At 49.5% G+C, this 15,917-nt stretch overlaps 1 protein-coding gene across 1 annotated transcript in view; it reads right to left on the bottom strand.

The window, feature by feature from the left end:
- Positions 1 to 5,647: 5,647 nt before the first annotated feature.
- Positions 5,648 to 15,917, bottom strand: part of COL6A3 (collagen type VI alpha 3 chain) — a 56,717-nt gene continuing 46,447 nt past the window's right edge. Inside the window, exons 39-46 of the mRNA XM_057389897.1 lie at positions 15,489 to 15,597; positions 14,494 to 14,759; positions 12,944 to 13,198; positions 11,798 to 11,872; positions 9,550 to 9,729; positions 9,381 to 9,434; positions 6,611 to 6,781; positions 5,648 to 6,492 (exon numbers count right to left, since the gene is read on the bottom strand). Of these exons, the coding sequence (XP_057245880.1) occupies positions 6,452 to 6,492; positions 6,611 to 6,781; positions 9,381 to 9,434; positions 9,550 to 9,729; positions 11,798 to 11,872; positions 12,944 to 13,198; positions 14,494 to 14,759; positions 15,489 to 15,597 (1,151 nt within the window). The 3' untranslated portion in view covers positions 5,648 to 6,451. The remainder of the gene's footprint in view (positions 6,493 to 6,610; positions 6,782 to 9,380; positions 9,435 to 9,549; positions 9,730 to 11,797; positions 11,873 to 12,943; positions 13,199 to 14,493; positions 14,760 to 15,488; positions 15,598 to 15,917) is intronic.

Below are 15,917 nucleotides of genomic sequence, written 5' to 3'. Positions count from 1 at the left end.
CCAACCTGCAGCCTTTGAGGGYAGGAAGRGGGGKTGCAGCTTCCAGGCTGCTCTGGCARTGCCTTTTTGCCAAGGCTGMTTCCATCCAGAGGGAGAAATAGTATTCAATTATCCATCCAGAGGGAGAAATAGCATTAAATACAATATCCCTGCCAGCCAGGGACCACCTGCATTCATTGCAGAGCTGAGCTGCTTCATAAACCCAAGGAAAAGGGCTGGAAGATGAGAAAGCATGGAGAAGACAGAATTACAATGCAGGTGGGGATTTGGAGTGGTTATTTTGGAAAAGCCTTCTGGACCTCCAGCTTCTTGCTGTGTGTCAGACTGCCAGGTGTTTTATCCAAAATCCACCCCTGCATAGCCGCAAACACTGGGAATCCAGGGAGCTGGATGTGTCACCCAGTGAGCCATGCAGGGACCTTGGCACTCAGGGCAGGATTTTGGCTTTTCCAAAACCATTTCTCATTTCTAACAGCCTTAAAAAAAAAAGTGAACTGGGGCAAAATGCAATGCCGTGAGACATGTGGAACTGTGGGAAAGGTCAGGCTCCCTGTAGGTGCAAAACTCCTCTTTTAAAACTTTTTACTGAGAAGGCCATTCTTGCCCCCAAAATCATCAGATTCCCAGGGATAAACGTGTGAGCAGTGAGTGAGGGTACTCAAGTGGCCTTTCCAAATCCGCCAGGTCAAGCTTTCAGCTGCTGGACCATCCCAAATGGAATGATGTCCTGAGGGCCGGAGCAGGGAAGCAGCAGGGAATCCTGGAATCCAAACACCCCAGAGGAATCCTGGAATCCAAACACCCCAGTGCTCAGCCTCTTTCCAAAGGCTGTGTCATGGCCCCTGCAATATTCCAGTCAATCCAGTGCAATGCCCGTTCTTTTTTTCATTAACCTCCAACGCAACCTCCCCATCTGCCGAATTAATCACCGCTGGAAAGCCAGAGGAGCATTTTAGAAATAACAAACTACTGATTTTGTCCCTAGTAACTTTTATTTTTTTTAAGGCCTTTCTGTTCCACTTCAGTTCATTGACCACACTCATGATATTGCAGAGCCCATTTATAAGCTATAAATATTATATATATGCATTAATTCACACTTGTCYTTTTTCAAGAGTGATGGCTTATTTGCCAACAAGGATGCTCCCATCTCAGAGGAGATCCCCAGCAGCACACTGGGGTGCTTTCATCCCAGGTTTGGGAGCTGATTTTTGGTGAGGGAGAGCTGGAGGTTATTCCTAGTGTTTCCCTGGCTGCAAGGCATAGAGCTACGAGTTTGGAAATCACAGAATCATGGAACGGTTCAGGTTGGAAAGGACCTTAAAGATCATTTTGATTCCATGCCCTGCCACAAGCAGGGWCACCTTCCACTATCCCAGATTGCTCCAAGCCCTGTTCAACCTGGCCTTGGACACTTCCAGGGATCCAGGAGCAGCCACAGCTGTTCTGGGCACCCTGTGCCAGGGAGGATGTTTTCCCCATATCCCATCTAACCCTGCTCTCTTTCAGTTTGAATTAATTACTCCTTGTCCTGTCACTTCATCTCTGTCCRTCTTTCTTGCTGGCTCCCTTCAGGCACTGGAAGGCCACAGTGAGGTAACCACAAAGCCTTCTCCTCTCCAGGCTGAACATTCCCGATTCTCTCAGCCTTTCCTCGTATCAGAGCTGCTCCATCCCTCTGATCACTTCCACGGCCTCCTCTGGACTGCTCCAGCAGCTCYACGTGCTGGGGACCCCAGAATTGCACACAGCACTCTCCATTTCATGGTTTTCCCTCAGCAGAGCCTTCCCAAATGCTTTTCCTCACAGGTGGCCCTGGGATSACCAGGCAGCACCCGCCACTCTCCCACATCCCCCTTCCCCTTGCTGCCTGCGTGGGAAAAAATCCCAAAAAACGAGTGTCTGACCCTGCTGCCCTCCCCAGCACGGCAAAAGGCACATCCTCAGCCCCTGGGTTRTATCTTTATGATATCGGGTTTTATGGAGCAGCACGGTGAGGTCATCGCAGCCGTCRCCGCGGCAACGGAGGGGGAAACAAAACACGGAGCTCGGCGAAGTTTCCTGGCGGCCGCGGCTCATTTTTCATCGTGAGCTGGCTCCGGGAGGCGGCGGAGCGGCCGCTCATGGAAACTCAAACGTCTTTCCCTCTCCCCTGTCTGCTCCCCCGTCTCTCTCCGCGGCAGTGGAGATAAAGGTTACACATCTGGTTCGGATCTGCTCTGTTTAACCAAAAAAAAAAAAAAAAAAAAAAAAACAAAAAAAAACAAAAAAAAAAAAAAAAAAAAAAAAAAAAAAAAAAAAAAAAAAAAAAAAAAAAGCCGCGCTGCCGCTGTCCCATAAATCATCCCGCAGCTGGAGCGCACTCGCGGCTCTCGCCGGGCTGTTTACCCCGCCACGTCCCGCTGAGCCCTGGGGTTTGCTCTGGGGAAGGCTGCGCTTCCAGAGAGCTGCCTGCTGCCATTTTTGAGCGATCCCCGGCTGCTGGGCAAGGCCTGAGAAGTTTAGAGTTATCGTGGATTAAAGTTTTGGGGTTTAAAGCCACCCCGGGTGCTCAGCCCAGCTCGCGGGAATTTGCAGTGAGCTCCCTGCCAGTGAGCACCCATCCTGGCCCGAGGGCTGTAAAACACGGGCAGAGAGCAATGGAGCACCTGAAAATTCCAACATCTTCCAAATCCCCTTCTCCCTGCTTATCATCTCCATCTTGCTCCGAGGTTTAATGGTTTTGGGGGTGGGAATTGCAGCATTTCCATCCCACAAGCAGAAGATCCCTGGCCAAGGAAATGCCCACGTTTCTGTCCYRKTYRTCTGACCATCCWTTGCTGCAGGCTCAGCTGCTCCAARTTTATCTGCATCCCTGCCGAAGCACTTGGATACAGTCCTAATTTCCAGGAATGCCCAGCACTGGAGATGTTTTCCTTGAACCCCTGACCCTGMAATGTCAACACCAGCGCTGCTGGAAAACCAGGGAAGGCTCGAGGCAGGTACATGTGAACATCTACGTTCAGACTTCTAGGCTGGCTTCTTTTACTGATGTAATAAATCTAATGCTGGCTAATAAAATGTGTCAGAGCCACTTTGCCTCTCCTTGTAAAGGTCACCCTAGAAGGCTGTGATTAAATGCAAAGCGGCAGCATTGAGGGAAGCCTAAGCAAGCACTAAATGCTGACGCTGTCCTAAATTTAAGGGTCTGGCTTCAGTGTTTAACTCTAGGATACATCCTGCTCTTCATTTTTATGACACCACTGGTACTGTAGGAGGTCACATCTCTGCTCTGCTGTTGAACCCTGCAGTTCTCACCAGCAGGCTCGTGGCTCCCTGGCCTCCAAGGGCAGCACAGTCGCCCAAAACTCTCTGGATTTCAGCTGGAGAAAGTGAGATTTGACAGTGAATATTTGTACTAGTTTGTCCACTGTGACTTTTWAGGGAGGAGGTGTGAGTACAGGAGGGATTTTAGGATTGTGCGGCTTCTTCTGGGCAGCCTGACTGTGAAACACCCCACGAGGAGGGTCCCTGGTGAAACAAGGGCTGATTGYACCTCACCCATCTCCCTTCAGGCCCTGAAGGGAGAGCACAAGAAAGGTGTACTGACAGGACAAGAGGGAATTCATTCAAACTGACAGAGAGTAGGTTTAGATTGGATATTAGGAAGAAACTCTTCCCYGTGAGTGTAGGGAGGCYCTGGCACAGAGAAGGTGTGGCTGCCTCATCCCTGGAAGTGCCCAAGGCTGGGTAGGACAGGGCTTGGAGCAACCTGGGATGGTGGAAGSTGTCCCTTGGTGACCCAAGACAAGTTTTGAGGTTCCTCCCAGCCCAGGCCATTCTGTGGTTTTTTTTGATTGGGACAGAATTAGCACTCAGATTTGAAGACAAAGCATTCAATTCAAGGCTCACTTGGACTTCATGCAGGTCCCCAAGGCAGGGTCAGCTCCACCTACATCAGCCCCGTGAAGATTTCCCTGACCGAGCCCTGGAAAGCTCCAGAGATTTAGAACAATTCCAGTGACACTCTCTCATTTCAGTGCATGCCCTCAGCTCGAGGGKATATTCTAGGCTGGAGTCTGGCTTTTATGTCGTTGCTGTCCCCCTCCTGGCCAGTGACACTAGATAGCACCTTTTGAAGCACAGCCAGGGAGTGTGAGGAGGTGATGTGTGCAGCAGGAATCCTGCTTAGCGGGGAGTCTGAGGCCACCCCAAAAGCAGCAGGGCGTGTCTCTCGGGGCTCCCCGCCGGCAGCCGGGAGCGGAGCGCTCCGCTCGGCCCGGGCTGGGCTATTTTTACTGCCGCTCTGCTGCCGCAGCCACGCTGGCAGATGCGCTCCCAGCTGCAGATGACTTCCATGTGCAGCCCCTCGTGGCCGCTGGACGGGAGCCCGGGGCGTAACGCGCTGCCTTAAAAGGCTCGGGAGGCGCCTGCAACGCCCCGGGGATGGGAGGGACGAGGGGCCCCTTCCCGAGCTTCCTTCGCCCCGGCRCGCTGTGAAACCCCGGACTGCGCCTTGGCATCCTGGAGCGATGCGCGGGCCATGGAAAGAAGCTTTCCCGGGAAACGGAGGCGGCGCAGGCACTGGGAAAAACCTCTGCCGCGCCGCAGAGGGGTAGGAGGGCGGAGGGAAGGGTCAGTTTAACCTAAATGCAGATTTTACACCCAGTGGGAGCAGAAGAGGGGGGCTCGGCCGTGCCCGGTGCACGGTGAGGTGCAGGGCAGGCTCCTGTGTCCCTTCAAGAGCCAGTGGCAATAATAAACTAATAAATAAATAAATAAATAACATTTGCCCATTCTCCTCTCTTTTTTAAATGAAGCTCTTGTGCTCGGGGAAGGAGTGAAGGAAGGTGCAGCTTCCCCAGCTGGTTTGGCTCATCCCCAGCCGAGCTATCCCCTGTCCCCATGCGAGTGGCGCGGTGCTGATGGGGAATTCTGGGATCTGGGCTGGATCTGAGCCCTAGGTCTCCTTTCCAAGATTTAACCAGTCTCTTGCCCAGTTCTCCAGAAGGCAATGCCCTCTCCCTGTGGGTCTGTGCTGCTCCTGGTGTTCCCGCTGCCCTCTCCATGGCCTGGGCCTGCAGGGCTCCATCCTTCTTTCCAGGCACATGGGAGGTGTCATCAAGGGGACCACAGAGGAGGCTTGGGCAGATTGAGGGTCCCTGAGGTGGCCACTTTCATCTGCTTTGTGCTTTCAGTGGGCGTTTCAAAGGGGCAGGGAAATGTGCATGGTTTCTGGGAATTTTAGYTTCCTTGGGTGAGCTCAGATAAGGACAGGAAGGGTGAAAATCCTGGCTCTGGACAGYGAAGGAATCAGATGAAAATGCCTATGGGGTCATTGAGTCACACAGGTTGGAAGGGAAACCCAGGGCTGGCTGAGGCTGAGTTGCTCCATGCCACGCACCGCTGAGTTTAAATTCCTTTGGGATGGAGATTTCACAACCAAGGAGTGTCTGTTTCCACCTTTTTCCATGYTGGAAATCTCCAGGTTGCCAGGAGCCTCTCAGTGATGTCCCCCTCAATRTCCACACTACATCTATCCTCCCTTTGAGGCACAGTGGGATTCCTCCCCCCCCCCATAATTGCTTTCCAGATGCTAGAAAATTACTCCACTGCTACCCACGGGGGCTTTAAAAAAGACGAACCCACGAGTTTCTCAAAACCTCCATTAGACTTTATTTAAAAGTTCTTTGTATAGACTTCCTGACATGGAATCCACAATAAAAATAAAATCCCCCTCCCTCCCGCTGCTCCCCCCTCCCCAGATTGCTTTGCTTTGTATTTTATAAAACATACAACATCAGAAGAATGCCAGAGGCATCCAACACCACAATTTAAAGATTTGTTAACTGAGGCCTTGGTCCCAGCAGTGCATTTGCATTTGGAAGCTTTGCTTCCTTTTCCTTGCTAGTTCAGTTGGCCACGTGTGATACAAATGCATACAGGAGATCTAGTCTGAGGTCTAATCCAGCAAAAGGAGAAAATAAAAAGAGGAAGAGTGAAAATGGAACCACTTGTTTATCAGAATCAGCCACTCTCTTACACAAAGGCTTCCCCTGTAAAGTTATACTCAGTTACGAGAAGGATAAAAGCAAGCAGGTAACAAACTGCAGTGAAATTATTATGGTTTTTTTTTTTTTTACTCATTTTTGTGGTGCCTCAGATAGGCAAACTGCCAGAATTGGGGGGGAAAAAGCTAATTTAGAGACACATTGAGAGACGATAACAATCTGCACTTAGGTAAATATTTGGCAACGTTGAAGCTATACAATATAACCSGGGCACATGTAGCACTCAGTCCACAAACACTTTAGCACCATATTGATAGGTCATGCAGCAAAACCCTCTCCTGGGGGGTTTGCTCGGGAGTTAAAAGCATGAAATATTACAGTGCAAGGTCGTCTATACCCTTAGCTTCTGGAGGGGCAATGGTGATGCTGTCTCAGAGGTATGTGCTGGCCAGCCCCTGGCTCTATGTCCCTATCGTCGTCACSACACCGGGGTTGATGGTACCTGGGGGAGAAAGAGGGAATCAATAAGGTTTTGATGATTGAGGGAAGGTAAATGAGTCAGTTTCCAGAGTCCAGCTCCATGCAGTGGGGTGGGAATGCCMGGGATGAGCCCCTCTTACCGGGGATGCAGAGTTTTTCACATTCTTTCTGCGTGTTGAACCTGTTCTCGTTGCCRCCGCAGCCGCCGTACCAGAAGCGGGCGCAGCTCTTGGTCTCAGGGTCGTAGTACCACTTCAGCACAAACTTCCTGCAGGTGCCCTCGTCCTTCTGCAGCCGGCAGATGTCCATGACTGCRGAGAAAAGCAGCAGCAAGAGCAGTCAGCAGCACTCCTGGGTGAAGCACAGCCCTTTCTGAGTGTATCTGCAGGGCAGGGCTCAGAGAGGTCTGAAAATCCCTTGGATCTGTAGGAAATGAGCTGGCAGGTCTCAGAACTGAGAGAGGACTGGCTGTGCTGCAAGGGAAGAAGTATTGGCACCACCATTTTCCCCCTAAAATCTTTCAGACTTCCTCTGGAAAGAGAATTCTTCCATGAGAAGATGCTCCTGGATCTACCACACACTGCCCATGGCATCCCTCACTGGGTGAGCAGCGAACAAACTAACAAAGCTCTTGGATACGACAAAATGAAAATGGCAAACAAMGTCTGAAAAATAAAATTAAAAAAAAAAAGCTGATACTAGCCACTGATTYAGCATCAGATCACAAACCTCCCTTCACACAGGAAGGCAGAAGGAGCTCGTGCTCAGCATATAAATACCAGGGGTGAGGGGGAGTCAGAAATCAGTACTGACTTTCCACTTCAGCTTTTCTTTTGGGCTCCTACAGCCAAAAGCTTCCCTGTGCCTTAGGCAGGCTCTTTGCCTCTTTTATATCCATATTTTCTTTTTCAAAAGTCCACCTCACTTCTTCCCCACCTTCCAAAACACTGAAATCCAGCAGAGGTGAATACAGGCATGACTCTGCTCCARACCCTGCACAGGAATCAAATCCAAGCAGTAATCAAGACAGAAGAGTTTATTTTGTATATATAACCTAATTTTCCCCTCTTTGAGTCTGAAATGAAACAAAAGCTAATCAAAAAATGTCCAAGAGTTGATGAAGAGCAAGAACTAGGGAATTAATGTGTTTTAAGCTGTGGCAGGTTCAAAAGATGGAGAGCCAGGGTTTTCATTCATCCCATGGAGAAAATGTGCCTGGGCCCCTCAAGTGCACTCAGTTRTTACCTTTGTCATGGTAAAAAAAATAATAACAATTAAAAAACCAGAACCATAGAATCATTAAGGTTGGAAAAGCCCTCTAAGACCCTTGAGCCCARCCATTACCACAGCACTGCCAAGCCCACCACTAAACCCTGCCTCAAGTTCTACATCTACACATGAAAAATGTGCACAAGATGTCAGTAATTAAAGGGGATCACAACATTTAAGAGGCTTCAGAAGGGAAGTGGGTCTCGTGCGTGTTTTTGCACCCAAAGAGCCTTGTAAGAGGTTTGGGAGCTCAACTCATTTCTCAGTGTTGAATGGCATGGGCTGAACCCAGAGCCTGAGCCACCATCCAGCTCCTTAAAAGCTGAGCTGCACTGAACTCCTGTGTCTRTTTTCCCTGTGGATTCAAGCTCTGGCTTTGCAGAAAATGCAAAGGGAATAAAGTGAGCAGAGCACCGCGGGCAGAGACCTGTGCATCCCTCCAGGGCCCCTCGGCTGCTTTCCTTGGCTCTGTGCCCAGGCAGAGCAGTGCCAAGATGATGAAATGTCACTTTAGCCTCAGCAACAGTTGCTGGAAACATCATCAAGGCATGTGACAATGATCAGAAGGGGCTGACCCGTGGGACAGGGCTGGCAGAAACACACACCCTCCAGAGRAAATCTCATCAGGGAGGCTTCACTGCTTTGCAAGGGTGGAATCCTGCTCTGGAGGAAAGCTGCASGTTCATGCACAAGTCCTCAGACTGCACCAGAGGATCCATGATGCCCATGWGCATCCCCAAAGCACCTGGAAATCCCCTTTTGCCACCCCAGACACCTCCATGGCTGGTGGTGGCCTCCTCCTCCTCTTCAACTGCACATTTCTGCAGTGATAAAAAATCCCAAGTGTGATTTAAGGAGCCTAAAATCAACCTAAGAAAGCARAATGGGGTGGAAGGATCTGTAGTTTTACTTTTCAAACCCTCTCATGTTCCTGCAAGGAGTAAAGCCCTGCCTTTAGGTACCAGAGCTGTCTTCATTCCTTGGGTTCCCTCCCAGCTTTGTGAAGGGCCCTGAAACATCACTGGGAGGGGAAGGCTGCTCTGAGAAGGAAGATTTGCTCAGGTTCCCATCCCATTGCAGGTCTCTTCTCACTTCCCAGGTGAGAGGGAAGAGGTTTGCAAACACAACCCCTTAACCTGAGAAACTCCTTGGGGAGGRGAGGCCAYCACCATTTTCCTGTGGGCTYCTCCCTYAACCTTGACTTTCCTCTTTTGGTGCTGAAGGAAAACATCTCCATGCAATACCCGAGCTCCGTGGAGCCACTTTCCATGAAATATTTCAGTTTCAGGTAGCAAAATGCTGAGAATTCTCTGCATCTCAGAAGAGTGGTGGCATTTTTGGTCACACAGAGGTAACACAAACTGGTTTGGCACCATGCCATGCTCCTGTTCAGCATCTCCAGGTCTCTCATGAAATCCAGTGAGCTCTGCCACTCAGGCTGTGCCAATGCAGCACGTCCTGGTGTGACAACACACATGCAAAGTGACTTGCTCATGCAAAGCAGATGGAAGGTCATGAACATGTGAAGGAGCAGGTGAAAACTGAGTCTATGCTACTGTTGATCTGGGGCTGGACAGGCACGGATGCATGCTGTGAAATGGTCAGGATGAAAGAATGGCTTTGCATGGTTTGGGGTGTTACCTGATGAAAATCTTTTCTCAAGGGGTGGCTGCTGCATGGCTTTCTCAGCTGCTGCTGGAGGAGGAAAAAGTGCATGGGTTTGGGTTTTAAACAGCATTTTCTCTCTGATCCGAACACCATTTGACAGTAGGATAAAATGCAAAAGGGTGAATCCTCGTTGGGTATTTACATGGCTTTAAGCATTTGTTATTGCACTCAGCTTCGGTCTCAAATCTATTGGCATTACCTCCACAGCCACCATACCAACCCTGGCTGCAGAACTTGTGTTTGGAGTCAAAGAACCACACAATCTGATAGTCCTTGCACTGCATGCCCATGTCAAAGTCCAGCAAGCAAGGGTCTGGCCAATCTGCATGGCAAAAGGTGCAAAGGTTAAATGTCTCTGAGAGGGTTAAAAGCTGAAAAAGCAAAGAGATTGAAAAGGAAAAAAGGGAAAATAAAGCCCGGTTCAGGACTGGTGGCATTTCCCTCTCGTCTGTTTTCTCTTGCTGGATGCACACCTTCCCCAGCCTCCAGTTTATCTCTCTTTGCTCTTGATTTTGTCACAGATCCAAACCCCAAATCCTTGGAGCAGCATGGTGGGAGCCCCTTACTCCCCCGTGATGTACTCAGGACTGAGCCCTCACACAAATCCCCCCTTCTCCCTTTATTTTCAAAGCTACTTTTTCTTGGCAGTAACTTCTAATCCTTAAGTGTGTTTATCTCTAAAAGCGAGGTGCACCTGGTGTATTTGAAGGCTCGATGAAGATTTAAACATAGGTTCCTTTCCTGACCCAAAAAGGATAACTTAGGACCAAATCCCAGAGTTTTTATTTGATGTGCTGGGCCATCCATGCTATTTTTACCTACATAAGGAGGGCAGACTGGGGGCCTTCCTCCTAGATCTGTCAGAAGATTTACACAWGGGTCTCTCCCATGAGCTAGAGGAGGCTCAGCTAAACCCATCCCAAATCCCCCTGCCCTCTTTAATGTCTTTATGCTGTTGAAAACCTTCCGATTAGCATCCTTGGGGGATGCTCCCCCCAGATTGCTGGCTGCCATAAATCCTTGGGCAGAGGGGTTTGCTGTGAGTGGGTCGGCAAGAGGAGCTGAGCTCAAGGTCTCAAGAGCTGAGCTGAGCAGGAGAAGCCTGCTCCAAGGTTTCCCAAGGGCTGGCACACAGGGGTTAAACAAAGCCATATCACCTGGTGGGAACAAGGGAGAAGGGCCAAATGAGCAGGAACACGTGGGAAGGGAAGGATGGTGGGTCATGCAGGAAGGCAGAAATGAGATGGTCCAGCCCCTGTGCTGCACAAAGCTCYGGTGGTGTCACCAGCCAGCCATGAGTGAGATCCATGCTCATCCCACTCAGCACCACCAGCCAGAGATCAACAGCCCCTCCACAGCTCCTGGCTGAGCACAGTCAGCATTTCCCCGTGCTCTCAGACCACTTAGTGAAGAAAAGGAGCCACAGTGCAAGCAAAATGTTTAAAGGAAAATATGGGCACGATGATTCAGGGGTGTGTTTTGTTTGATGGATCCACTGTTGGTGTCTGCAGTGGCTGTGCTGCTTGCTGAAGGCTGAGAGCCCTCCCAGGTCCTTGGAGGAAGGGTTGTGACACTGATGGCACCACTGAGTGTGACAGCAGCAGTGTGATGGGTTTGGTGTCACCCGAAGCGATGAAATGAGGTATTAACAGTGATGGTGATTATGGGTTATTAACACAGGCTCAGCCACAGAGGAGGGGCTGACAGGTCACTGGTGAGGAGATCACTGCACACACCACCCATGGCAGAGAAACAGGGGAGGGGCAGAAACAGGGGTGAAACTGGAGGGAGGCTACCAATTAGCCTAATTAATGGAGATGTTGGACAGTAACCCCCCTGCAATCCCTGGCTGCTGGGCCATAGGATGGTTTGGGCAGGAAGAAGACTTAAAGAGCATTTCATTCCAGGGTAAGGACGCCTTCCCCTAGAACAGGGTGTTCCAAGCTCATCCAGCCTGGCCAAGCACTTGTTGGAAGCTGTGTGTTAAACTGAGGAGCCAAGATCTGGGGCTGGCCCCAAATGGAGAGAGAGGAAGCAAGGAAGTGTGGGGTGGTATTCTGCATCCCCACCTCCATCCTGACATGTTGGACATGGGCACAGCTTGTCCCTGAAGAGTGGCCTGAGCTTGGGTTGTGGCTCATCTCCCACCCTTATGATGGAAACAGGACCTGGTTTGAGTTCCCTGGTTTGACCAGAGCACCCTCAGGGGGTTCTGGATGCCTCATGGAGCAGAGACCCCAGTGCAGGGCTCAGACCTGTCCAAGGATGGCCAAGGATGTCATCGAGGCCACGGTCAGTTGGCACTGCAAAGCCAAGGACTTGCAGATCCTGTGGTCCTGGTGGGACTGTGAGAGCCCCCAGCCCAGCCCTCCCCCAAAGCCCACACTCACCATTCTCAGGCCCTTCCAGTGGCTCAGTGTTGAGCATCATGTTGGCCAGGGACACCTGGGGCTGCRCCGGGGTCTCTGTGCAGGGGAAGCAGAGGGTCAGCCAAGGGGAAGGGCAGCAGCAGTGGCACCCTCAGTGCAGTCACAAACTCCATGGCCCCAGGTCCAGTGCAGGAGCCAGGTCTGAATCTGTTTAGCCCAGCACATTCATCTGAGAAATGTTTATTGGAGGTAGCTGATGGGATGGATAATGGCACCACTGCCTGCTCAATTTGTTCCCTGTCAAGATTTATTCTATGGGGAATGCAGCTTCCCTGGGCACCAAGAGGTCCAATTCAGCACATGCAAATATTACTGCTACCCACTGATGTATTTTCTCAACATTTTTGTGGGTATGTTTATTGCTTGCCAAGGTAAGAGACTGGTCCAAAGCCACTGTAGCCAGAAGAAAGGCTCTCCATGGGCACAGGAATTGACCTGGAAGTGCTGGAAGAAGCCAGACACGGCACTGGCAGAACCAGCACAGACCTCAAAGACGAAGCCAAGTCACCTCTGTGCCAAACTGTACTTAAAAAAAAAACTTGGGTGTGTCTTAAACAGAACTTTAGGCCATGCCAGAGAAGTTGGTGAAGCTCACATATGATCTGCACACACGGGGCTTGGATCCCCCAGGGACTAAACACTCCATTTCATCTCTTCTTTGTGAATTTTTCTGGACAGTATGGGAAGCAGATTGGTAGCTATGGAAATGGCAATCAGAGAAGCAGCTTTTCTTGCTTATTTTGAAATCAGACTGGGCTGAGTGTACCAGTTTGACTCATTATTAATTCCAATAGTGCATGCTGGACCCCTACCAAGACCTTTTGCACGTAACAAACCCCACTCTGGGACTGCCTTTAATTATCCCATGTTCAGTGTGAATTTAACCCTGCTGAAGTGTAACTCACATTTGTCAAAGGGACACAGTTGCCACATCTCATGCCCTGCTGCTGATCCAGAGGATGGCAGACATGAAGTGACAAAACTTGAGCACCACCGGAKCTGAAATTTTTCGGTACCAACTGATTCCCAACCCCTTATTTTTTCTTCCTTCCCACTTTTTGTATCCACTTAAAGAAAAATGTTCCCATGTTTTTAAGAGGTACTTACTCGTGCTGAATGACCCTGTGTAGGTCACTTTGGAATGGGATTTCTGGTAGCCRGTGATGACGACGATGTATTTTTGGCCACTCCTGAGCCCTCGGATCACGTGTTCGTTGCCAGTCAGGTTTTGCCTCTGCACAAGGGAGTGGTCRTGTGCCAAGGTGACAGTGACATCAAAGGTGTTGTGTGGCTCGGGGCTGGCCCAGCGCAGCCTGGCACTGCTCTCGGTGACATCTGTGATCTGGAYGTCGTGGGTCTTTGCTGCAGGGCAGAAGCACAAGGGACACCAAGCAGTGAATGAAGAGGGAAAGATGTCAAGGAAAAAGTGCTTCAGTGCTGCAGGATCTTCTTTCCATGGCAAGTGTGAGCCAGGCTTTGACTTGGCTGTCTCGGACTTGGCTTGCCACTGCAAGGGGGAGATTTGTGTTCCAGAGTCCAGATGATTCACTGAGTGGTTTATTTATAATTAATAAATATTTAATAATCTGTTGCAATCTAGCAATCAAAGCMTTTTTTTTTTACATGATTCTCACAGCTTGAAATTCCCAGCGCTTTCCCAACAACTGTAAATGTGCCCAGTCAGATCCTTCTCTAGGGAGCAATGGATTCACTGAACTGCTGAAGACTTTCAAGCCAACCCTGCCTAAGAGTGGCCACAGAATCCCAGACTGGTTTGGGTTGGAAGGGACCTTAAAGCCCATTYMATTCCACCCSTTGCCACGGCAGGGACACCTTGCACTCAACCACGTTGCTCCAAGCCCCATCCAGCCTGGCCTTGAACACTTCCATAGGGATGATAACCTTATTAACCTTAGACAGCTCAAAGAGGTTATTATGGAAATGTTTTCCTGCTCTGGCAGAGTATTGGATGAGACCTTTATAAACACTGCTTAAAGCAGCAGTGGAGCAAGAAATACCCAGAAATATTTGTTCCGGTCAAGCATTAACCTTGCAAAAACTGCTTGCTTTTATTTATTGCTTTTTATTTATTAATTATTATTTATGCAGGGGCTTGCCTGGATAAGCATCCCTGTGCTCGGACACATCCTTTGGTCCTTGCTCAGCTGGTGCGGATCTGCCTGTGCCCCCTTGCAAAAAACCCTGGGAACTCTACTTTGCATGAACTGTGCTCACATGAAAGAGGTTTGGCATTCCCAAATAGGTCTCCATACYGATCCAGTGATTAACTAACTATTCATATTAGCTGAGAGTTCAAACAATGTCATTGTATGAATCACCACAAATAGCAAAACTTGGTCAAGGGGTGATGCTAAGAGGAAATCAAGTGAGCCACACTAGAATGAGAAATTCTCTGTAGATGGATGGATTGTTCCTGCTTGTGTTTTGCCTGGGGGCAGCCTGTCCCCCACCCCATTTTTGCACAAAATCCTTAACATAGGTTGACACTGTTGCAGCACAGATTTCCATGTTTACACCAAAAATCGAAATTTGGCCCAGTTATTCCTCCCCACAGGAATAGTCCTCTCAGGGTGCAAGAAGAGCCCCAGATTGCTGTGGTTCAGCCCAGAGGGAAGTAGGGAAAGCTGTTCACATACCGCTGTGTCTCCTTCTGCCRGCCGTGCTGTTGGTGGCAGTGGCCCGGCCGCTGGCTTTGGCGTGGGCGGTGGCACTGGCTGCTCCCTGGGCAGTGGCGTTCCCCTGGACCACGGAGGTGGCCGGGGTGGCCTCGGTGGCTTTGCCCTGGGCTGTGGTGCTGGCAGGGGTGGTTTTGGCACGAGTGCTCTCCACGGGCTTGATGGTTGTGCTGACCGTGGTGCTGGCAGTGAAGGTCCGGCTGACGGTCGCGTTGGGAGCTGTGTACCTGAGCAGAATTTTGGAAGCGGAGAGGAGTTGGCATGGAAAACATTGGCAAGAACCCTCCTGAGGCCAAGAGTCTTTGGCAGCTTTGGATTTGCCCACAATGAAGAGTGAAAAGTGCTTAGATCCAAGCAGTGAAAAGTGCTCGGAGCAGCCTGGTCTAGAGGAAGCTGTCCCTGCCCACGSTAGGGGATTGGAAYGAGATGGGCTTTAAGGTCCCTTCCAACCCAAGCTGATATGTGATTCTCTGGCAAGAGTGAATTCACTAGACAGATCTGCAGCATGCCTGACCTCAGGGGACTTGTCCTTCTAAAGCCAGGACAGCTCTGTGCCACCTGTGAGCCTGGGTGACAGCAGTTTTCACTTCTCTTCAGAAAATATTGGGGTGGATTCTAGGATGGATTCTGTGTATCAGATAACACAGCCTCTGAAAATAAAGCTTTGAGTAGAAAGCCCAAATTAATAGTAACTTCTGGAAATCCTGACCTACATGATCAAAGTCAGCATGTATCTCCCTCCTATTTTTATACATATATAAATATGAAATTTACCCCCAAAGTTAAAATTTTACATGTCCTTCTCTGTAAGATATCTCTGTTACTCTTTTTGACATAGCACTAAGGGAGCAAGTAAAATTGATTAAAATATTAATGAATTGTATTAATGAAAAGATAATTCTGAATTTTGGCCTTGAAGTTGCTTTTTCTTCCCTTGTCCCCAAAGCATTACTCACACTGCTTTCTGTCCATTGAGCACGGGACGCTGGCTCTGGGCTTGCTGATCATTCTGGAACTGCTCACACTGTTTCCTTATCTCTGGAGACAGGTGGAAAGCAAATTCACCTGGAGACAGAGAGAGTCATTAAACATTGGAGCTGAGGATGGTGGGTACCAACCAACAACACATTACATTTATTTCTTCTTAATTAAAAAAAAAAAAAAAAACCTCAACATCTTTTCTCTTCTTGCTTGGTGTTTGGTTACCGCAGCATCCTGGGATGGGAGATTTGTTATTCCAGTGTACAAACATGACGGCATTAACTATAAATGGGCTGTTTGCCTGAGTCTGTACTTATAAACACATTTCTTGAAACAAGGCTCTTCCAACCACACAGGTAATGGTTTTTTTCAAGAGTTAGAAGTTTCAAGGACTGCTGTAAGCA

The sequence above is a fragment of the Malurus melanocephalus genome, unplaced genomic scaffold (genome assembly GCF_030028575.1).
Source record: "Malurus melanocephalus ecotype Western Australia unplaced genomic scaffold, MMel_1.1 scaffold_20, whole genome shotgun sequence".
Classification (NCBI taxonomy): domain Eukaryota; kingdom Metazoa; phylum Chordata; class Aves; order Passeriformes; family Maluridae; genus Malurus; species Malurus melanocephalus.
This window is presented reverse-complemented; position numbering and strand designations above follow the sequence as displayed.